General features: G+C 42.0%; 1 protein-coding gene across 4 annotated transcripts in view; it reads right to left on the bottom strand.

The window, feature by feature from the left end:
- The window catches only part of TCOF1 (treacle ribosome biogenesis factor 1), a 79,072-nt gene extending 54,871 nt beyond the window's left edge, over positions 1-24,201 (bottom strand). For 2 of the 4 annotated variants that reach the window (XM_036751263.1, XM_036751264.1), the window contains exons 1-5: positions 23,935-24,123; positions 15,125-15,180; positions 4,883-5,025; positions 4,033-4,121; positions 479-713 (exon numbers count right to left, since the gene is read on the bottom strand). In XM_036751263.1, the coding sequence (XP_036607158.1) occupies positions 479-713; positions 4,033-4,121; positions 4,883-5,025; positions 15,125-15,180; positions 23,935-24,042 (631 nt within the window). In that variant the 5' untranslated portion in view covers positions 24,043-24,123. Of the gene's footprint in view, positions 1-478; positions 714-4,032; positions 4,122-4,882; positions 5,026-10,602; positions 10,634-15,124; positions 15,181-23,934 lie in introns of those variants that run through there. The other 2 variants (XM_036751265.1, XM_036751266.1) reach the window with 2 other exon arrangements.
- Between the last annotated feature and the right edge of the window lie 222 nt (positions 24,202-24,423).

The following is a 24,423-nucleotide window of genomic DNA, read 5'->3' as shown; positions in this document are numbered from 1 at the left end:
AGGCAGTACTACCCCATTCAGCAGAAAGGGACACAGACAAATCGGGAAAACAGGAAGGAGCGGGATTCTAACCTCAGAGCTATCTTTTAACTTCTGAGGTCACCTAGTCCGACCTTGAACCCAATGCGGGAATTCCTTTTCCAGCATCTCTGACAAGCGTCACAAGGCATCACCTGTCCCCCTATTCCTCCCCTCCCCTGATGGTGCAGGTAGCTCACTATGGTTATAAGCACATTATAAACCCAAAGGAAGGAGCAAGATGCTTGTGGAAAGTATATTGGGGCTGGGGTGGGGGGAGAGATAACTCCTCCTACCGTGCCAAGAAAAGGATCCAATGAACACTGAGAAGATGACTCCTTCCGGTCCCTTCATTTCAGGGATAAGGTCTTGTGCTTTGAGGATGACAGCACAAGCCAGCCTTCCCCTGAACCCAGGAATGTCTCAACAATTCAAGAAGAGACGGGGAAAATCCTCTTACCAGGTTTCGAAACTGGCTTAACAACAGGGGAAGTGATCTTTTCCTCCCTGTGTGTGGTCAAGCTACTGTTCGGAGGCTGTGCTGCCTGCTTTCTGGGGGCTCCTGGGGACTTTTTGGAAGGGGACTGCACCGACACCGTTAGGCCTGGCTTTCCAGACGTGATTTGTGCTTCAAGGGGGTCAGGGTATGATGCTGAGGTCACCACGGTCTTAGTGGTTCCTTTCTTATTCTTCGTCTACATATGAAAGAGAAACAACCATAATCACAGATAATACACAGGTGACAGAGAAACCTAGAAAGTGTTTTGGGCCTTTCCACAACATTCACATTGGCGAGCAGGATGAAGGAATGTTTGGCCTGGAGAAGCAGTCTTGGTGACACGGAGGAATGGGAGAAGGAAGGAAGAAAACGACAGGACAGCTATTGCTTACTATCTTAACTCAATGATATCATGGGAAGAATGCTAAATTTGGGAGCTAGGGACCTATAGCAGGTTGCATCCTAAGTAAATCCCTCTTTAAAAAGTCTGACCTTCATTTTTACTAATTAATAAAATGGGGATGGTAATATTTGTAGTATCTCCCTCACAGGGTTTTTGTGAAGAAGTCACTTTGTTAAAGCATTATAGACTTTTCCTACTTGGTCCCACAGGTCAGAACAACTGGATTAGTGTTTCACCTAGAAAGTTCCTCAGGTCAACTAGTCTAACCTCTTCCATTTTGCAGATGAGGAAATTGAGATGGAAAGAGTATAAGTGGCTTGCCCATAGTCATATAGCGAGTATCTAGCCTTCCTCCCAAGACCTGCTTGTGATCTAGCCGCACGCGTCATTGCCAAGAAATCTGGCCAACCCCTTGCCCTCTCAGGTGCCTACAAGCTTTCTGTCTTTCCCCAGGCACAGAACAAGGGCACCACTCTTGGGTACAATAGAGAAAGTTCAGACTGGGGCTCATCTTATGTGTTAAGCTGGACGACAGTCCCCTGCATAGCTGAAACTGCCAGCCAGTCTTTCAAGAGGGCATTTTCCTTCCTCTCCCATTCCTTCCACCAACCAAGTGTCCCTCCTCACAGGCTTGCCTCACTCTCTCCTCTTCTATATTAAGCTCAGCTGTCAGCTTGGTGAATAACTACTTCTGTGACCTTGGGAAAGTCACTTAAAACTCTTTCAGCCTCAGTTTCCTTATCTGTAAAATGAGGGGAGTTGGACGAGATGACTTCTAAGGTTGACTCTGACTCTCTGATCCTATGAGTCTTAAATCACCAATGGCATTTGCGGAGGATGAATGAGGGCTACAGTGTCAGTGTCTGCATGGATCCAAGGGAGACTCTGGATTAGACTTCTCTCTCCCCATAGGCTGTGGTGCCTGTTCACTGGCAGCCTACAGCTTTGGGGCTTCTAATGCAGGGGGTACCCAGCAAAGAGGACCTCAAGGCTCTTGAGGTCCAGCTCCCAAGCTCTCACAATCTCTCTGGAAGGGCCCTTTGAAATAAGCCCCTCACGTTTCTAGGGCACAATGAAGGCCTGTTAGTGGCATACAGCACATGGGGATGTTTAGCCTCAGGGTTTGGTGAGGAGAGCTAGTTACTTTGCATGTGCTGGAGGACTAGGAATGACAAGTGGGCTGTACCTGTGATACCCACATCTTTCTGCCTTAATAGCAAAGCACTGGGAGGCTGGGTAGAAAAGAGTGACAAAATGCCAAATTGAGGCATCCCTGGTTAGAATTCACATCTGATAATGTCAGAAGCTTTTTCCTGAGCTGTTCCCTCACGCTCTCAATTCACCCAAATTCCCTGTCACTGGCAGGTTTTCAAGCAGATGGATGCTTACTGAATAGGGGTTAGAGAGAGGATTCATACGTTAGATCAGAGTGGGACTCAATGTCCACTCAGGCACTTTTTAAGGTTTTGCAAATCTGATGCCAATAATCTGCCTGGACAACACTCTCCCAGATGGTTATCTCCTGAATCCCTCTTCTGCAGGCCTCCTGCCACCAGCGTAAGGGACAACTACTGGGACAGATGAAACAGCTTCCTAGTCAGTCTCTCAGTCTCTATCACTCAGACCTGCCACGTGACTGCCATATTTGTCTTCCCTATCCATAGATAGGGACAGTATAGTACAGTAGACGGAACATTAGATTTGGCATTAGAGGGCCTGGGTTTGAATATAGGCTCTGCCACTTATTATCTGGCTGAACCTGAACCAAGACTCTTTGGGTCTTAGTTTTTCTCTTCTGAAAAAGTGAGGTTACATTTCAAGGGTCCCTTCCAAGGTCTAAATCCATGAATCTATAATCTATTTGTCATTCCTCTGCTAAAAATCCTTTTACCTATTAAACAAAGTCTGTATTCCTCAGCCCGGCACCTCTCTCCATCTTTCCAATCTTATCTCATACTATTTCTTTCTACACTAAGCCATTCCAACAAATTGCAGTATTTGCTTTCCTTCATACGTATCCCGCATTCTCAAATTGTTCCATACAGCTAAGATGTCCTCCCCCACAATCTCTGCATGTTAAAATCCTACCCATTCCTTCTAATCAAATGCCACCCCCTCCCTAAAGCTGGTATTCCCAGCTGGAAGCATCCTTTCCATTGTTAGACCTCAGAGCACTTTGTACATTTCTTACAATATTCAGTGCCGCATTAGTCATCATACATTATGTGGCGTTGAATATCTGGGCATGTGTCATATTCCTGGCTAGACTGTTAGCTCCCTAAGAGTAAGGACCAGGTCTTGGTATCTCCAACAGTGTGTGGCTGTGTTTTGCATCCTGCAGGCATTTAATGATTTATTAAATAAGGGAATGAAGACAGTGAGTTTTGACAATAGAAACTTTACAAGTTCAGGTTTCTGGGAGGCCTGTAACCAAATCTTTTCCCTTTCTCTCAATGACATTTTATAAAGGAAGTTGATCTCTTCTCTGATAAGAAAATTTAGGAGATAGATAGCTAGAGAGAATTAAGATATACCAGAAAAAACACTAACCTTGGTATCTGGAGATCTGGGTTCTAGTGGCTGTACCATTATGTGGGGCCCCTGGGGGGAGTGGAGAATCTGCAAAATGAGTTGTCTGGAGTAATTTCTAAGGTAGAGGTTCTCAAAATGTGGTCCAGGGACCCTTGAGGGTCCTTGAGACACTCTCCGGGGGTCTTTGAAGTTAAGACTATTTTCAAAATCATACAGAGACACTCCTAATGTCTAATTGGGTAATGTTGATAGATATAGTCCATATAAACAAAAGCATTTTGGAAGGTCCTCAATAATTTTAAAGAGTTTAAAGGGGTCCTGGAACCAAAAAGTATGAGAACCACTGTTATTTACAGCTCTAAGATTTTATGATTTCTAAGTATAAGCAGTAGAAAAATGGACTGATAGCTTAGATGAAGCAACTAAAGGATCACCAGAGAAGTTACTTCCCTGGCCTCCTTCTCCAGGCCTAGTCAGCTATGTCTAACTCCAGGATTTTATGAGACTATGAAGGATGTCAGCTTGCCAGAATTTTAGCACCCAAACACACCAATTCATGTGAAGCAGTCTTCTTGCTTACCTTGACATTCTCCTTAGGTTTTGACAGTGAATTCTTGAATTGGGTGTCCTTTGTCACAGATACAGAGTTGGAGTATGGCACTTTGGTGACTGAAACATGGGGAAGGGGGCCAGAGTCAACTGTAGCTTGATTAAGTAAGAACCCACACCCTCCCCAGCCAGGGCAGGCACTCAAGGATAAAAATGGATATTTATTATCTAGGGAACAGTCTAGACATAGGGCTCAAGGGACAAGAGAAATGCTGTCCAGACTCCAGCTTACTGTGGTTAATCAAGACTCAGGATGTTTTTTCACTAATAATAATAAACTCTGTACTAAGGCAAGTTTTGTCTTTAACTATAAGAAAATCCAAACTAGACTCCAGATGGATTTTCCCCAGGCTTTCAGAAGAATGCCCTCATGGGGGAAACACACAAAAAACTTGCTAGTTTTCATAGGCAATGTAGCTCGCCTACACAGTAGGCCCATGCTAACACCTCCTCCGCCTTCTCCTTTCCCGGGTTCCTTTTTGGCTACAAATTCACAATCCCAACTTCTGCAAAATACCACTTAAAGTGGCCAAAACCCATCAAAGTATTGTCAGAGCTCAATTAAAAAGAGAGGTTGTGGGGAGAGCCAGTCCCAAGAGGCTCAGTCTTCTTGCCACAGGTTTTATCTCAAAGGTACAATTTTTCCTTGCTTAGATTCAATGAACATGAATCATCAACACCACTAGGAAAGGGGGCAGCATGCCAGAGTTCTGAGAAGGGCAGAGGGGAGAGGAGAAACAGGTCAGCAAATTAAAAGCCTGGGGTGCTAGGAGACCTGATGTGGTTCCTCATGTTCTTCCTCAGGCCTACAAATCACTTACTTTTTACTGTTTTCCCCACTCTCTCTTGTTCCTTTTCCTCCTCTGAGCTCTCAGAGCTGCTTGTAGGATCAGACACTCTGACCTTATAGGGAATATCTCCAATTGCTTCTTCTGCCTTGCGTTTCTTGGCAACTTCTGAAGTTCTGCAGGAAAACAAGCACAATTAACAGATGATGGGATGTAATGTGCTGCCCAAGATCACATTCCCCTGATCAATAAGAATGCTTTGTTCCCCATTCCAAAGAACTGATTTAAGATTCTCTTAAGAAATGCCTCCATTAAGATGATGTTTGTAACTCATAAGACCTTTCTCATTATTAGGGTAGTTAGAAGGAGAATATGTAGACAGAGGACAGAGGCGTGAGGTGAATATGAAGAGATGATATCTAAAAAGTAAAATTAAGGGATAAGAGGAATGTACTGGGAGAAAGAGAAAGGGAGAGGCAGAATGAGGCAAATCATCGTTCATAAAAGAGGCAAGAAAAAGCTTTTACAGTGGAGGGGAAGAGGGGGAGGTGAGAGGGAGTGAGAGGACCTTATTCTCACCAGAATTGGCTCAAAGAGGGAATAACACACACACTCAATTGGGTATAGAAATCTATCCTACCCAACAGGAAAATAGGAGGGGAAGGGGATAAGAAAAGGGAGGGACAGATTGGGAGAGGCAGTAGTCAGAAGCAAAACACTTTTGAGGAGGGACAGGTGAAAGGAGATGGAGAACAGAATAAAAGGGGGGGGGGGAACAGGATGGAGAGAAATGTAATTAGTTTTTCACAACATGACTATTATGGAAGTGTTTTGCATGACTACACATGTGTAACCTGTAACAAATTGCTTGCCTTCTCAATGGGGGGGTGGGGAGGGAGGAAGGGAGAGAATTTGGAACTCAAAGTTTTAAAAATGAATGTTAAAATTGTTTTTACATGTAACCAGGGAAAAATGAAATACTAAAGGAAAATTAAAAAAAAAAAAGAGAAATGCCTCCGTCCACTGAAGGTAGAAGGGACTGAACAACACCAACAGAGAGACCTAGGCTAGGCCTCCTAGCCTAGACTTAGGACTCAAAGACCTAAGTTCTGTTCTTGTGGTTCTGATTCTTCTTTCACAACATGACTAATGTTAAAATATGTGCATGTATAGCCTATATAAGATTGTGTGCCATCCTGGGAACAAGAGAGGGGAGTGAGGGAGGGACAAAAAAATTCAGAACTCAAAATTTTATAAAAGTGAATGTTGAAAACTATCTTTACATGTAATTGGAAAAAATAAAATGCTACTAAGTGTAAAACAGAAAGATCTAAGTTCTGGTGTCCCTCATTATCCCCTTCTCCCATATTTGTGAACAAGCATCCGTACCTCTGTTAGAGGTTAGTCTGCACAAGTTGGCAATAATTTCCATTTTACAAACAAAGAAAAGCAAGGCTGAATGTTCAGGCCCTTCCTTCTCACCTTGCTCACTGACCTTTCTCTTACCCATGTCTCACACTGGATCCTATGCTGTTGATCCTTACAGTTAACAATTCATCAGGTACCTACTATGTATAAAGCACTACTCGAGGGGCCGCAGAACACAAGTGTCCGTATAATTAAAAACATTTTTTTCCCCAAAGCATTCACTGTATATAGTGCTCAGGTCAATCAACCAATAAGCATATATTCAGCACCTACTATGTGCCAGGCACTGTGAGAAATAGGGAGCTTCTTTAGCTGGGAAGTGACCCGTCAGATCTATGCTTTTAAAATATCATTCTGTCCACAGGACATCTCTAACAACCCATAAAGGTATGGAATCACAAGGAAAGAGGAGAGCGCAGAGTAGTGCAGGGAAACGAGGCCTGCACCAGTCAGATGACTGAGTGACTCCCGGCTTTGTTCCTACAGACGTGTATGACCTGAAACAAGGGACTTCACCTCTCTCTCAGCCTCAGTGTCCTCGTCTATAAAACGAGGAATTTGTCATAGGTGATTTCTAAAGTCCTTTCTAGCTCCAAATCTGTAATTCCTTGACTATCTGGGAATTAAGGAATCTAAGGAAGTGCATTCCTTTATGTTCCTTCAGTTTGATTCCCAGAACAGGTAAGATCTCGCCTATCAGAGTCCCCCAAAATCAATAGCCTCAAAACCTACCTCTTCATCACTTCAGCTGGGACTTGGACTAATTTTTCCTTTAAACATAAATTTTACTTTGTCCTCCACTGACAAAATATAGGCATTCAAATACATGAACAAGTACAGAAGAAAATAAAAATTAAAAAAGCACGAGTTCAAACCAAAACAACATGACTGTAAATGACTGTCCATGTCTGTAACTTCTATTCCCTAACAACTATCAATGCCATCCCCCCCAAAGATGACTTTAATGTATTAATAATCACATCACCATTTTTCCTGATCCCTTTTGACATTCTTTATATGCATGTAATGTGAATTTGGTCCTCTTACTGTCTTTAGTAGATAACATATATTTTGGGTTCTATTTTTTCCTATCAGATTTATTTTATTTTTATATATTTCCTTTTTTCTAATTATCACCTAATCACCCACAAACATTTCAATATTCAAAAGGAAAAAAGGGTTGTAGATGAAGTTATGAAATTTTCTTGTGTAGTTTGTTTTTTTAAAGTACGTTAAATTTAATAAGGGAGTAATAAAATTGACCTTTTGGTCTGTTTCCTTTAGAATTCATTCAGATTGATTTTAAAGGTGAAATGGAAGAAAGGGGGACTTTCAAACTGGTACACTGAATCTAAAAACAATATAAGAAAACTTGAGATCGGCCAAGAAATTAATATTTGGGTCATGTTTTGATTTGTAGCCCAGTTCTATTCGTAACTAGATCAAAGTCTGAACAAATATTGAACTGGCCGGTCCATGAGCCTGCTTTGACCTTCTCTGTAAGATCACGAGATCACAGGAGTCAGCAGGGAACTCGTAAGTCCCCTAGTCCAACTTCTACTGAATGCAGGAAATCCTTCTACACCATTCCAACAACTGGTTCTCCAGCCTCCTTGAAGCATCTAGTCCCTTTGCATGGTAGCCCCATTCTATTTTTGGATAGCTGTGAATGTTGGGAATTGGAAACCTCATTTCTTGTATCAAAAGAATTCTAGTTGCACCCACTGAGGCCAAGCAGAATAAACCTCTTAGTCTCCTAGTAGAATCAATCTGTTCTAAGTCACGGCTCCAGCATTGCTAACAGCATGACTCTGAACAAGTCACACTACCACTCTGCTATAAAGCTGGGATAATAACACGTCATCCTATCTGACAAAGTGGTTAGGAGGACAGTATTTCATAAACTTTAAACTTATTATACCATGTTATTTTTATAACAGCTCATCTACCTCCTTATTATAGCTCATGTCTTTATTATGTTATAGTAGCTCATATGAGCTACTATAACATAAGGCTCAAAAGCACTTTATTCAAGTATTAACATCATGTCCTATAGAATGTACTTCCTGCTTCTACCAATCCAAACTCTAAACAACCTTCTGTCTGGGCTAAGGTCAAGTTCACTGCCTTCAGGAAATCCTCCCCTAACTACTCAGGCCCACAATAATCCTTCCCTTCTCTGACCTGACAGTCTAAAGCAGTGGCTGTCAACCTTTTAACTCATCAATAAACATGTTTGGCCAGTACCCTAAATATATGCATATTTATTCATAAATTATATACTTGACTACCGTACTAATACTATATACATTAGAAAACTTTTTTTTTTTTTGATGTTCAATCTTGAATGGCTCTGTAGGACCCCATTTGGGGTTTTCTTGGCAAAGATACTGAAGTAGTTTGTCATTTCCTTCTCCAGCTCATTTGACAAATGAGGAAACTGAGGCAAACTTGCCAAGGGTCACATAGCTAATGAGTATCTGAGGCCAGATTTGAACTCATAAAGATGAGTCTTCCTGACTCTAGGTTCACCACTCTATCTACTACACCACCTTGCTGACCTTAGAAAACATTCACAAACATAAATTTAAAAAAAAGAATGAGGTGAAAGATGAAATATACAGTATTTCAAAATACTTTTATTTCAAAGTACAAAGCCCCCTTTCTTTCACAAAAATATTAAAGTTATATCATTATATTAATAATACTGTAGTGAGAGAAAAATGTAGATAAAGCATTTATTAAGCAACTACTGTGTGAATGAATATGTGTCATTATTTTTTAAAATCTTGTTTAGCATGTTTAGATATAGCAATTCAAAGGTCTGGTTCTAAGTTCTGTTTATTTCAATATTTGCCTTTAATGGGTATCATAGCTAAAAAAAGATTCGTGGATCCAAACTGAAGTAGACAGTTGGCTGCAATCACTAAATCACGATACTCATTTTTCAATCTCAGTCCACCAAATATGCAAAGGTTTTTGCTAAAATCTGGCTTGTCAGTTTCCATCTTCCCTCATGTTACTCAGCTATTCTTGCAAACTCATTAAAAAGTGTTACATTTTTCTATTTTTAACAAACGGATTTCAAATCCCACTGAAACTCATTGTTTGGAAGATTTTTTAAGGTTAGAAAATTCTGTTTCCAGGTTTTCAAAGTATGCAGATCTGAGAATTTTTATATACGTGACACATTGCTTTTTTTTTTCAACAAATGTTTGGTTTTGATATGTCTTGCTAATCATGATGGTTTCATACTATCATTAATATTTCGAGGTACAACATACGCTTAAGCATAGGTTCACTGTTTACGATAGTGAATACAAATGCATATTTCAAATAATCTTGGTATTTTCAAATTATTTTGGCCTACTTCTGTCAAATCTGATTAGCTCATTGTTACTCTGTAATGCAGTTGATGGAAGAGCTCATAACTAAGGGTAGGAGAAGTTAGAGTTTGCTATTTTTAGTTGTTCTTTTGTGCTCATAATTGTCAGTATTCGCTTCACTCGGCAGCTTCTTTGCAGGAATCTTTTTAACCTACTCGTCCATTTTATAAGGGCTAGTTTAGCTAAAAGTCATAATCTGTAAATCCACTTAACCTGTTCCACATAAACTACAATAGGCTGCAACCTGCTGAAAGCAGAGGAAAGAGGATGACTGTGTCAATGTTTCTGAGTTGGGAAACTCACTCCTCACGATACCTTGTGACATATGGAAAGAATGAGTCAGGGCACTGGTTCAATCTGTATTTTAAATGTTAATAAAACTTAATTTCCTTCTTATTAGATTAAAAAATATAAAGAGAAGCTGTAATACTGTTTCTAGGACCCCAGTGGATCATCTTCCATATCCTATAGCCCCATTTTGGAGACTGCTGGTCCAAATCACACAATTTTAGCATTGGATGATACGGGTTTTATATACTTTGCTTTCCTGTGCTTTGGTCTTCCTAGGGGAGCCAGGCCCCTCACACCCTCACAGTCCAACCCATTCAAGGTGGACAGTAAGTAAGCATCCATTAAAGGCCATTCCTGCTCTTCTTCCCAGTGACTACATGGCCCAAAATCCCACCATTGGACCTTTTTGGTATTTTTGGCCAGATCTGTGATTTTATCAGTGTGGGGAACTTCCAGTGTGGAAACTCCCTCAACAGATGTGGCAACTGGTATAGAGTTTTAAGAGCTGTCGGTCTGGTGACTTGATTATAATCTCACACCTAGTATTTGTCTGAGATAAGATTCAAACTCAGGTTTTCCTGACTCCAAGGCCACCCCTCTATCTACTACACCACTCTTCCTCTCACTAACAGCAAAGAAAAGTGTTACCTGGAATGGAGTCGGTTGCCGAGGTGGAAGAGAGAATTTTAATGCCGGAATCCTGTGTTTATATGGCACCTTCTTCTGAGGGGCCTCAGAGACCAATTAATCCTCACTCTAGCACAACTTTTCAAATGGGGCAAAGGAAAGATCATCCACTGAAGTGACAACTGTCCTAAGACAGAAGAAAGAAGAGAAACCAAGTTTCCTGACTCCTTTGGTACCTCACCTCCTCGTCCCAATTAGGAGCAGTTGGGTCAGACAAGGTGTGATTTGGCAAGGACTAAACTGGTCCAAACTTCAGTGTCCTTTTCCCAGGGAATGGGAGGAAGGATTTGGAGGTGGGGTAGGAGGAGGAACTTAGCATGTCTGCATTTTTTCCTCCTCCTACCTTGCTCCCAGGACTGAGAACTCACTTTGGTGCGTATAGATACACTTGAAAGACAAATATGGGAACTTTATCACAGCTCGTCATCTGCCAATACATAGAAAGGGGAGTCTGGGCCCTCTCCTTTATAAAAAGTATATAACACAGTGTTCAATGCAACAAGCATTTATTAAGCCCCTACTAAGTGCCACGGACTAAGAACTATGCTAGTCATTGAGACAACAATGGAAAAACAAAAACAGTCATTGCTCTCATGGACCTTACGTTCTAAGGGGGAAAACAGTATGTGCATAAATAAAGATACAACTGACATACAAAGAAACATGAAGTAATTTTGGGAGAAGGAATCGGAAAGGTCTCTCTCAGTTGGGCCCTGAAGGAATGAATGAACTTGGAGGGGTACAGAATGCTCCACCCTGGCAGGAATATTTAAAAGAGGGAACTGAAAAGTGTAGATCAATACCTGCTTTAGCACCCACCATCCTGCCTCACCCCAGCTGCCTGGACCCAGATCCATGGAGATAAAATACAGTTAGTATGGAAATCAGGCTAGTAGAGTGGAAAAAGTACTGGCTTTGGAGTCAGAGAACCTGGATTCAAACCCCTTTCTGACACTTACTACCTATATACACTCGGACAAGGCATTTAACCTCTCTTAGCCTGAGTTTCCTTCTCTGTAAAATTAGGGGGTTGAACTACATGGCCTTGAAGGTCCCTTCCAGGTCTAAATCTATGATCCTATTACAGACCTGGATTCTAGTCCTGGCTCTTCCACATGTAAGCAGTGTGATCTTGGGCAAGGGAGCTCACCTCTAAACCACAGTTAACCCTCATTAATAAATTAGGGTTAACTATCCATCTAATCTATTCCACAGGCTGTAGTTAGGATCAAAGGAAATAATATGAATAGGAAGCAGCATGAAATTCATAAAGTAAAAGACAAAAGGTAAGTACGACTACAGTGAGGTAGAGGTTATTGCAAATCTGGGTGTAACAAAACACACCCAGTCATTTGCACCTAACCCCACCTCACGAGCATGGCTATACTGCCTAGCAGCCCCAGGTTATTCTCTCCCCTCTTTCATAGTGGGACCTGGGTCCCAGTTTTCTTCCCCACCCAAACTCCTGCCCTAATATTTGAGGACTTTCATATATATGTCGATGATCACTCAAACACACTGACCTCCCAGTTCATCAACCTCCTCATTCCCATGACCTTCACCTTCACTTCACTTGGGACACACAAAGAGATAGGCATACACTTGATCTTAGCATCAGTTGGTCAAGGAGAATTTGTTAAAGGCTTATTACTACCTGCCAGGCAATCATGTGGCGCTCAATCCCATGATATAATCTACCTTGTTCTGTTCTTTGTTCTCTACTCCCCAAACCCTATAAAAGGGGAGCAGTCTTCTTGTTTGGGTTCTGTGGTATAAATGGAGACAAGCTGTTGACCTGTTTATTGACAGGCAGCATGCCCCTGCTAATGTTATCCTGCTTGGAGATGTGCCTCAGTTTACTCTTCTGTTAAATTTAAATAGTGACTATACACACATGTGATCTTTAAGTCGCACAAGACCATAAGGTCACACATCATCTTTCTTAATCCACCGAACTGTTAACCATCTGTCCTATGAGATAGGTACCACTATTGTCATTGTCAAGTTCACTCCCCTTGGGCCACACAAAGGGATAGGGACACACTTGGTCTTAGCATCATTCGGTCAAGGAGAATTTGTTAAAGGCTTATTGCTACCTGCTGGGCATTGGATTAAGCAATGTGGACACAGGGAAAGGCAAAGATACTGTTCCTGCCTTCAAAGAGCTTACATTCCATCAGGGAAGATAACATATGAATGACTGGGTACATAACAGTTATAGAGAATAGATGGGAGGTACCTCATACTGTTCTATCTCCATGAACAAGAACTCATGCTTAGCAGTGTCTGGTACCTATTAAGTATTATAGAAATGCTGGCTATGATGATAATTTTTTTTATATATAATTTTCTATACAATTAATACAATAGTTTATATAATTTATTACATATCGTCATCATTAATTTCAGCCTTACCATGAATTCTAGTCCACCCATCTCTTGGTGCTCTTTCTGGACCCCCAATTTTAACTTCATTGTTCTCTCTTCCCAATCTTTACCCTATAATTAATTCAACTAAATGCCTTGTCTTTCACTCACCCCTGAATTCCTCATGTACTCAGGTCCTATTGGTGCTCATGCCTTGTGAATCCCCATTCTGGATCATACTCAACCGAACACCTTCCCTGCTCCTAGTCAAAAGCTGCTCCCTGGTGCTGGAGGAAGCCACTATACATTTCTTTTATCTAATCTCAGCGGAGCCCTCATTTCCCCAAGGCAACTTTGCCTCATTCCTCAAAGACATTTCACATGGTGGTTGTAGCAAATCTTCTCAAGACTCTTGACCCCCCCCCCCACCCCCGTAACGGACCTTACCTATCAGTTTGTACTATGACTACAACAATATGAATGGAATGGATAACAACAAAAAATTGAAACTGAATGAAATAATAATGATCAGATTTGGCCTCAAAGATGAGACATAAGAAAACAACTCTCCATACTTCCTTTGCAGAAGGGAGGTCCATAGCCCTGGAATACTACATATAACATCAGTCTTTTTTTTAAAATATGATGATTGGTTTGGTGAGCCTTTTTTCTTTCTTCCTGTAATAGTCTTTATCATAAAGGATGGTTCTGGGCGGGGGGGGGCGGCGGCGAGTAAGATTATCTTAGAAAATGTAAGTGATATGAAAACAAAAAAATCACTAATATACATATATGTATACGTGTGTGTGCATATATATGTTTTTTACTTTATTAATTTCAAACTGTTTCCCATTCATATTACTTCCTTTGACCCCTACAACAGCCTGTGGAGTATGTATGTATATATATGTCTATATACAAATATATATATAAAGAAAAAACCCCAAAACCAAAAACCAGAAGTTATTCACCCCACAATAAGCTCTCTCTTGTCTCCTCTTCTACACCTCAAAATTCCTTGACACTTATCCCTCCCCTCCTCTGCCTCAACTGCCCTTCCTCGCTACCAAGGCCAGCTTCTCTATCCTACCCCTCCTCCTGTCTCTACCAGAAGCTTGGCTTCCAAATCTAATCTTCAATTTCTCCCTCCTACATACTGCTTCTTTTCTTGCTGCCTACAAACATAACTGGATTTCCCCCACCCTTAAAACTCTCACTTGACCTCGCCATCCCCACAAGCTATCCTTAGTCAAATTCCTAGAAAAAGCCAACTACAGCCCCTTGCCTTCACTGCTCCTCTTACTCCTTAACCGTTTGCAACCTGGATTTTAACCTCATAACTCAACTAAAACTACTCTCTCTAGTCGTCAATGATATATCACACACACACACACAAAATTGATATCTTTTGTTTTTATATCCTGTTTAAAAATACTACGAAGCAGGAAAAATAAACATTTGAAGTTATTCATCTTGGTGTAAAGGTTTTTAAAACAGCATATAAACTGCCTGAGGGCTGGGACTATCTTTTGCCTCTTTTTGTATCCTTAGAACTCAGCACAGTGCCTGGTCTATAGTAAGCACTTAATAAACGTTTATTGATTACCCGATTAAGCATGTAATTTAGGATGAATGGCTCCCATAATTCAAAGAGAACACAACCAAACCAATTTAGGACTCTCCTCACCAGAGCCAAGAGAGACTAGAGAGACAAAATTTCACATAGACAGGCCCTGTTTAATCACTTAAATGTGAAGTGTTCCTTCCCCATTCTTAGTAGGTCAGCTCTTTGCAACCTCTTTGAAGGCCAAGCTAAGCCTTGGCTGTTTCAAAGCCTCCTGGTTTATATTCGTCCTCCTGCCTGATCCCATAGTCCACACATCTACCCCTACTCTACTCCCTGCATCCCCATCCAACAGTACCAATATGCAAGCATATCTGCCCCTCTATTATTTTTCACGAGGGCCCCTACAACCTACCAAGCACTAATCCCAAGCTGTCCTTCTCGGGGGGGGTCATCCTAGGGTTTCCTGAGGAGCAACCCAGTATGTTCCAGACTGGATATCCTCCTAACTTCTCCCTAGCCCAAGCTAGTAGCCCCAAAGTGCAGACTTACTGTTGCCAGTGGGTATAGATGTCCAGAAGCGTCACTGATTGTGCTGGGAAAGTTTTCTGTGGAGTAGAAGAAAAAGAATTAATTGCATATAATCAGAAAGGGCACAACAGAAGCAGGAAAAAGAAAGGAAACGGACGCTTCTCCGGATTCACTACTGCTTTAGCACCTGAAGGAGAAAAGGAACCAACCTTTTACACTGAGAGATTTGAGCTAAAAAAAAAAATGGCTTAGGTATTATTGTAACGTAACATAAGCTGAAAGAGTAAGATATCTTTAGGAAATGCCTATCAACACCCTTATAACTAATGGAAGGAGCAGGGGATAGCATCTGATGAACTCTCCAATTCCTTCAACTTGAGATTATTCCAACTGGAGGTCACCTGAAAAACATCTATAGAAAAGGAGTGAGAATTAGATAAAAAGCTGGTCTTGGATGGATTTTAGCCTCTCAGACTCTAAATGGGGCAGACAGCCTATGCTAAGAAAACTAGGACCTGCTACATAACAGGTAAGCAAAAAAAGATACAGGGTCCCTGTTACTGCCCATCACTTTCTTGAAACCAAAGCAGGAGGGAGAGTCCAAGTAAAAATATTTTAAGATAATTTCTGAGTTAAATAAAAACAAAAGCTGACTTTTATGTAGCACTTTAAAATAATACATCCGATTTCATTTGAATCTCACAGAAACCCTGCGGAATAGGTAATGGGATCACTGTATTGTTCCCTTTTACAGACGAGAAAACTAAGCCTTGGTCATTCCTTCACCATAGTCACAAAGCTAGTAAGTTTCAGAAGTGGAATTTGAACTCAAGTCTTCCTGACTCAAAAGTCTAACCACTATACCATTCTGCTTCTGACATCTCTGAGATAAGAGGTGTCCAACAGTATGTCTGGAAAACCCTCTCCTACCTATTAGTTCCAACCCTAAATGCTGAGGACAACACTTGGCACACGGATAGGATAAGTGGAGAAGTGCAGCCTGGAGATTTATAGTCAACTTCCATTCCATTCCTGACTTTTCATGAGACAGAGTTCATTCTGGTTTCACTGGGTAAAGCAGAGCTCAAACGTCTAGTTATCGGGCACCAAACCCACTGCTCCATGCCCCCCCCCCCACCCCGCCCCAATCCCTCAATTCATCTCCACCAAGGACAGAAACATGAGAGAAGATGTGTAATTGACTTAGCATATGCTTCAGGAGAAAATGAAGCCAGGATGGTCTCTCTGGCTCCCAGTTTACAGGACCCAACTCTCTCATTAAGCATCATGGAGTCCCAGATGTTGGGCCCAGCACTTCAAATGCTTTTTGGTTCTGTCTGAAGAGCATCCAAAATAAACAGAAGCCAAAACACAAAGGTGAGTCTTACAGTTTTCAGGACAGAAGCCAAATGAGGAATCCTGACTCTATCCTTGACAGCGTGGTTTAGTGGATAATGTGCTAAACTTGGAATACCTGACTGAGTTTTGCCTTTGTGTAACCCTGGTCAAGTTACTCAACTTCTCCAGGCCTGAGTTTCCTCATCTGTAAAGTGGGGACAATACCCATAGTAACCACATCTTAAGGTTGCTGTCAGGTTCAAAAGAACAAAAATCTTAAGGTCAAAACCTTAAACGTTAATTATTCGTAATTCAATTCTTTCACAGATCCTGTGAACTGAGACTTATGCCTAATACTCATTCGTTTATTCTAAAAACATTTGTTGTTCAGTCATTTCAGTCGCGCCCAACTCTTTGTGACCCCATTTGGGGCTTTCTTGGCAAAGATAATGGAGGGGTTTGCCATTTCCTTCCCCAGCCTAAAAACACCTATTAAGTACTAACTGTAAACAGTGGCCCTTACGAGGTACTAGGGAAGATAGAACATTTAGGTAAGACAGCACAGGGCATTGGACTTGGAGTCAGGAAGACCGGTGTACAAGTCTCACTTTGGACACTTTCCAGCCATGAGCTGACGGACAAGTCACAACAATTTAATGCTTCAGTTTCTCAGACACCAAATGTGAGAGATGACTCAACAGAATCCAAGGTCCCCTTCAGCTCTAGATCTATAAAAAGATTCTGTGACCCCTTGTCCTGGAGGAGTAATCTCATAAGGGGCAACAACACATAATAACTGCCTTTGCAGAGGTACAAATCAAAGTGAGGTGTGAAATCCCAACAGCGCTGTTAGCAAATGCAGAATCAAGGAAGAGTAAGTAGGCCTTCTCGATCCGGACTTATGTAAAGAAAGTTACTCTAACGCTCATTTCCTTTGACCCAAAGACTCTACTACAGGAGTTCCATGATAAAAGGAAAGAACATACATAATAAAATGATAACACTTTTTTATGGTAGCAAAGAGCTAGAAACAAGGCATATGCCCATTAATGGGGAAAGTTTAAACAAGTGGTGATAGAAGAATGTGCTGGCAGCACAGCAAGAAACAATGACTGAGGAATTCAGAGAAGCAGAGAAAGAAGCATGACCAGATGCAAAATGAGGTAAACAAAACCAGGAAACAATACACACAAAGCAATGAAAACAACAGTGAACACTGTTTTATTATAGTAAGCTTACGATAACCAAGCTTGGCTCCAAAGAAGAGAAATGAGAAGGCATTTCCCTTCCCCTAGACAGAAGCAGGGGGCTATGGGTGTGGAATACTGCACATAGTGCCTGGAAAACCTTAGGTGCTTAATAAATGTTGACTAATATAGTGTCAGACTTTTACTGATACCCTGGTTAGGTTTATGGAACTTCTTTCCTCTTCTTTTTTATTATAAAAGATAACTTTCTGGGAGAGGTTGGGAAGGGGATATAGTAGGAAATATCAGTGATGTAAAAATGAAAGATATCAATACAAATTTATTTTTAAAAAAGCAGAGGAGCGGGAGGGTGAAGCCAACCAAGATGGCAGAATACGGGCAGCAACCCAGCTGAACTCTCCCAACATTCCCCTCCAAATAACTTTAAAATAACACCCTGAATACAGTTTTGGAGTGGGAGAGTCAACGAAAGGTCAGAGTGACCAGACAGGCTCTGACACTGGGGTGGGAGCCAGTAAAGGGATTGGACAACTGGTCAGAAAGAAATTAGAGGGGACCCTTTGCTGACACTGATTGGCAAATCTACTGCCCATATTCAGTTCTGAGTCATAGTTCTAGCAGTAGCTTTTGCACTGGACCTGGTCCACAGGCCAAAAGGAGCACTAGTGCTTGTGACTACAAGGGAGCAGGGACCCTTCCTGGGTAAAGACCAAAGTGCAGACCAGAAGAGCAGTGACCACATCTCTCCCTGGATCACACCACCTCAGAAGCACCAAAAACTTGTAGACTCCCAGAACTAGCTCTGAAAATAGAAGCATGAATAAGGCTGAAGCTTGGGACAGTGCTCCTCTAACCACAAGTGAGCAGAGCCCAACTTTAACATAAAGTCCAAAGTCAAGAAACAGGCTGAAAAAAATGAGCAAACAACAGAAAAAGAACTTGGCCATAAAAAGCTACCAGTGTCACGGAAGACCAAGAAACAAACTCAGAAGACAAACGTGAAAAGTTACAGCTAACTGGATCCAAGCCCATGAAGAATTCCCAGAAGAATTAAAGAAAGAAATAAGAGAGGTAGAGGAAAAATTAGGAAAAGAAATAAGACTGATGCAAGAAAGTTATGAAAAAAGAATTAACAGCTTGGTAAAAGAGACACATACAAAAAAATATTTAAGAACTCTTTAAAAAGCAGAATAGGCCAAATGGAAAAAAAGGTACAAAAGCTCAGTGAAGAAAATAATTCCTTAAAAATTAGAATTAGACAAGTGGAAGCTAATGACTCCATGAAACATCAAAAAACAATAAAACAAAGTCAAAGGAATGAAAAAATAGAAGAAAATGTGAAATAGCTCATCAGAAAAACAACTGACCTGGAAAACATTGAGGGAAGATAATTTAAGAATTATTGGACTACCTGAATGGCATGATCAAAAAAAGTCTAGACATCATATTTCAAGAAATTATAAAGCAAAATTGCCCCGATAGCTTAGATCCAGAGGGCCAAATGAAATGAAAAGAATCCACCAATCACCTCCTGAAAGAAATCCAAAAATGAAAACTATAGCCAAATATAGCCAAATTTCAGAGCTCCCAGTCAAGGAAAAAATATTGCAAGCAGCCAAAAAGAAACAATTCAAACATTGTGGAGCCAAGTCAGGCTCACACAAGGTTTAGCAGCTGTCACCTTAAAGGAGACAGGGGTCTTGGAATATAATATTCTGGAAGCCGAAGGAGCTAGGATTACAACCAAGAATAACCTTTCCAGCAAAACTCAAGTTTTTTTTTTTTTAATAATCCTTAAAGGGAAAACATTAATATTTAATGAAATAGAAGACTTTCAAGCATTCCTGATGAAAAGACTGGAGTTGAATAGAAAATTTGACATTCAAACACGGGAATTAAGAGAAGCATAAAAAAGGTAAACATGAAAGAATAATCATAAAGGACTCAATAAAGTTAAACTGTTTACATTCCTGTGTGGGAAGATAATATGTGTAACTCCTAAGAACTTTATCATTATTAGGCAGTTAGAAGGAGAGAGGGCATGGGTGTGAGTCAATTATATCAGGATGTTCTTCCATCTTTGAACCAATTCCGATGAGAGTGAGGTTCAAGCATTGCATGCTACCTGTGCCCTATTTTCCCCTCCACTGTAAAAACTCTCCCTTTATGTGAGAAGTTTCCCCACTCTTCCTCTCCCTTTCCCCTTTTCCCAGTGCACTCTTCCCCCAAAAATGAAGGAGTAAAAAAAGAGTTCTTAGGAGTTCTACATATTATCTTCCCATATGGGAATGTGAACAGTTTAACGTTATTGAGTCTTTCATGATTAATTCTTTTGTTTACCTTTTTATGCTTTTCTTGATTCCTAAGCGTCTTGCTCAGGGTCACACAGCTAGTGTCTGAGGCCAGATTTGAACTTAGGAAGATGACTCTTCCTGATTCCAAGCCCACTGCTCAATCTACTGCACCACCTCAAATGGAGGCAGAGAGCAGAAATGATTAGACATCAGAATCCAACAATGTATTGTTTATAAGAGACACCCTTGAAATAGAAGGACACAGAGTCAAAATAAAGGACTGGAGCAGAATTTATTATGCTTCAGCTGAAGTAAAAAAGGCAGGGTTAGCAATCATGATCTCAGGCAAAGAAAAAGCAAAAATAGCTCTAATTAAAAGAGATAATCAGAGAAATTACATTTTGCTAAAAATAACATCAAAAATTTTTACAGCAAGTTTCTCTAATAAAGGCCTCACTTCTCACATATAGGAAACTGAGTCAAATTTATAAAAAGAAGAGCCATCCCAAATAGACAAATGGTCAAAACAGATAGTTTTCAGAAGAAGAAATCAAAGCTATCTGTACATTATTGATTAGAGAAATGCAAATAAAAACAACTCTGAGGTAGTACCTCACACCCATCAGAAATGACAAATGCTAGAAGGGCTGAGGGAAAATAGGCACACTAGTAAACTTGGTGGAGTTGTGAACTGGTCCAATCATTTGGACTATTGGATAATTTGGAACTATGTCCAAAGGACTATAAAACCATGCACACCCTGACCCAGGTCTGTATCCTAAAGAGATCAAAGGAAAGGGAAAAGGACTTATACGTACGAAAATGTTTACAGCAGCTCTTTTGGTGGTGGCAAAGAAATTAGAAATCAAAAGGATGCTCATCAGTTGGGGAATGGCTGCACAAGTGGTGGTATATGATTGTGATGGAGTATTACTGTACTATAGGAAACGACAAGGGGATGATTTCAGAAAAACATGCGAAGACCTATATGAGCTGATGCAAAGTGAAGTAAGAAGAACCAGGTAATCATTGTACACAGTAACAGCAACATTGTAATGATGATCAACTGTGAAAGACTTGGCTGCTCTGATGAACACAGATATCCAAGTCAGTTCCAAAGGACTCATGACGAAAAAATGCTATCCACCTCTAGAGAGAGAACTGATGAACTCTGAGTGCAAACTGAAGCATAATTTCCTCACTTTTTTTTTCCACAATACAGTTAATATGAAAATGTGTTTTGCATGATTTCGCAATTATAAATGATATCACTTTGCTTGCTTTCTCAGTAGGTGGGGAAGGGGAGAAGGAGAGAATTTGGAACCTGAAATATAAAAAGAAAAGAATGTTAAAAATAAATAATAAATTTGATTTTTTTTTTAAAGAATTGGGCTTTAAAGGATGGGTAACAATAAAAAGGATATTTTATTAAGTGCCTACTATATGCTAAGTGATAAAGATAGGAAAAAAGCAACAACAGTCCATGTGCTCAATCTAATGGCGGGGGGCAGGGTACAATAGGCAAACAACTCTGTACAAACAAGTTATGTACAGCATAAATTGGAGACAATCCACTGGGGGAAGGTACTAACATTATTGGGCATCGGAGGTAAGATTTTAGCTTTAGTAAGGATGAAGAGGTGGAGCATTCCAGGCACAGGGGACAGCTAAGGAAAATGCAAGTAACTGGGAGATGGAATGTCTTGTGTAAAGAATGGGAAGGAGGCCTATGTCCCTGGGATGCAGGGTATGGGATGTAGAATTAGGTGTAAAAAGGCTGTAGAGGTCAGAGAGGGCCAGGTCGTGAAGGGCTTCAAATAGCAATCAAGAGTATTTCATATTTGATTCTGGATGCCATAGGGAACCCCTGGAGTCTATCGAACGAGAGAGATGATGAGTTCGAGAAGATCACTTTGACAGCTGAGAAAAAATTCCACAGGTAAAGAGGAGAAAAAGAAGAGGGCTTAGGGTATCTCAGGATGACAGAATAGGCATCCCATTCAAACAGAGCAGTAGTTCAAATAAGCAACCTGAAGGTACCGGAGGTACATGGGCATTTAAAAAAAAAGAAGTCGGTTGTGGTTGTAAGCAAAGGTTCCTTTAATGGAACCCTGAGCAGAAGCACAAGTCTTTCAATCATTCAGTAAGAATTTTGTTAGGCAACTATTATGCACTATGTATTTCCCTAGGCCCAAGGGATTTCAAAGAGGGGAGGGGAGGGAGAAGAAACTGTTTTGCCCTCATTTTGCCCTCAAGGAGTTTACTTTTCTTGGTGAGATAGGGAAGGGAACAATAAATAGAAAGTGCAGAAGAGTAGATACAAAGTAACTAGGAGAAGGGAGGGAGGAGAGGCCCTAAGGAGATGGGCAGAGAGGGTAAGGGGTGTGGGGGTGTGTGTGTGGCTAACTGGAAGTTTTCCCCAAAGAGTGAAATTCAGGATGAAGTCCAATACTAATAAGAGGAAAAACTGGGCACAGTCCCATGTCTCACAGTTTGGGGGATCATGGGCAAGTTATAACTTCTATGAACCTTGATTTCCCCATCTGTGAAATGGGACTAATACCTATAATACCTACCTCACAAAGTTGTTTCAAAGATCAAATGAGACAGTGCCTATGAAGAGCCTTGTGAAGAGACCTGGGTTCTAGTTCCCCATCTGCTCTCTTTGTCTGGAGTTCAGTTTTTTACTCTCTAGGATTAGACTAGGAAGCCTCTCACAAGGTCCTTTCTGGCTAAGACAACCAGAAAGAAAATGATTTCACAGCCTTAGAAACCTGCTGAGGGGGGAAAGAAGAAGTACAAAGGAAACAAGGTTCTCGGTTAACTACAGGGGCTTTTACATCTAAGCCTTCCTTTTATGTATGAGGGGACAGCCCAAGAGAGGAAGTCTTATCACTAGTAAACAATTTACCCCAGACTAGAACTAAAACCCCAGGACTCCAGGTAAAACCCAAGACCATTGCAGTGCGTATTTTAGAATGTCCCCAAAGAACACTCTTCCCTGGCAACACTTTTCTGCCTTCAGAAATGGAAGGGAGTCCAGAACACAGTCTCTTTCTCATAGATTCTGATCTAGAAGGGGCTTTGAAGTAATCTATTCTAATCTCTTCCTTTTTACAGGTGAGGAAACTTAGGTTCAAAAAAGTTAAGTAACTGACCCACAGTCATACAGTAAGTATGGAGCGGCGCTGGGATTTGAGCCCAAGTGTTTCTATCTCCCAGTCCAGGGCATTATCCACTTTGCCAGGCTGCCTCTCAGTAGGTAAAGCTACAAGGAGGCCCCATTCTCGGACAGGACAGGACAAGAAAGGACCAGAGCCACCCAGAGATCTGCCTTCCTGGCAAAGTGGGCCAGACAGCCAAGTAGGAAGAGACGCCGTTCTCAGGGTCTCCCTCCCAAGATCTGCCAGTAGTGATCTGGCAGCACGTGTCGGCTTCAAGAAACGTGGCCAACCCCTCCTGACACATCAAGTGGAGACAAGCTTCCTGTCTTCCCCTGCGCACATACAGGGTGCGGACACACTATCTATCGGCGGCGGGAATGAAAGGGTTCACATTGGGGCTCATCCCGTACAGGGCTGGGCGGGGTTACGGTACCTCGAATAGCTGCAATTAACCAGCCAGTTCTTCGAGAGGATTTTCCCCTTCCTCCCCACCCCGGCCATCCAACTGTCCCTCCTTCCAGGCTATCCCTCTGCCATCTCCCGCTTAGCAAGTCATCCCACGGTATTTGAAAACATGCTATCCAGTAGTTCTCCAAGGGCTGGGGCTACCAGTCGTGCAGGATGAGCCCAGCACGGAGGGCATCACCGTTCTGGGTATCTATGTATGTGTGACAGGCAAAACCTGGGGACAGTCTGCGGGGCAACGCGCGCCAGCTCCCCACTGCTCACAAGCCTCTCCTGGGAGCTCCGCCGGGCACCACGGGTGTCGGCTCGGGACCGCACAGGACGCGACGGGGGTCCCTTTCCTCCCTCCCTCCCTCCCTCACCTGGCCGCTCTGCAGCTTCACCTCCCGCGCCGCCCTCACGTAGCCAGCCTGCACCAGATGGTGGTGGATGAGCGGGAGCAGCTCCCTCCGCTTCTGGGCTTCGGTCATTTCTGTAGCGGCTGGACAGCGGCGGGTGCTGCGAGGTCCGGGTCGCACGAGGGCGGAAGGGTTGGCACAGCTCGGCTCCGGCAGGCTCGCGCGCACAACTTTTCCTGCTCGTCTCCGCCCCTCCGCCCTTACACCTCACTCTACTACTTCCGACTTCCCGAGAGTCTTGTCCCGGCCCCGGGTTGTGCTGGGAAATGTAGTTTCCCTCGAGTTCCCGGCGCTGCGGCTCAGAGCGCTCCCCTCGGCCACACAGAGACGGGTCGTTCTCCGGGGACAGTTGGCCGTGGCGCTCGGAATAGAACGTCCGACTTTTCCCAGCAAATAGACTGCAAGCTCCTTGAGGGCAGGCGCTGTCTTTTGCCTCTTGGTGTATCCCCATTG

Source organism: Trichosurus vulpecula, chromosome 3 (assembly GCF_011100635.1).
Source record: "Trichosurus vulpecula isolate mTriVul1 chromosome 3, mTriVul1.pri, whole genome shotgun sequence".
Classification (NCBI taxonomy): Eukaryota; Metazoa; Chordata; class Mammalia; order Diprotodontia; family Phalangeridae; genus Trichosurus; species Trichosurus vulpecula.
This window is presented reverse-complemented; position numbering and strand designations above follow the sequence as displayed.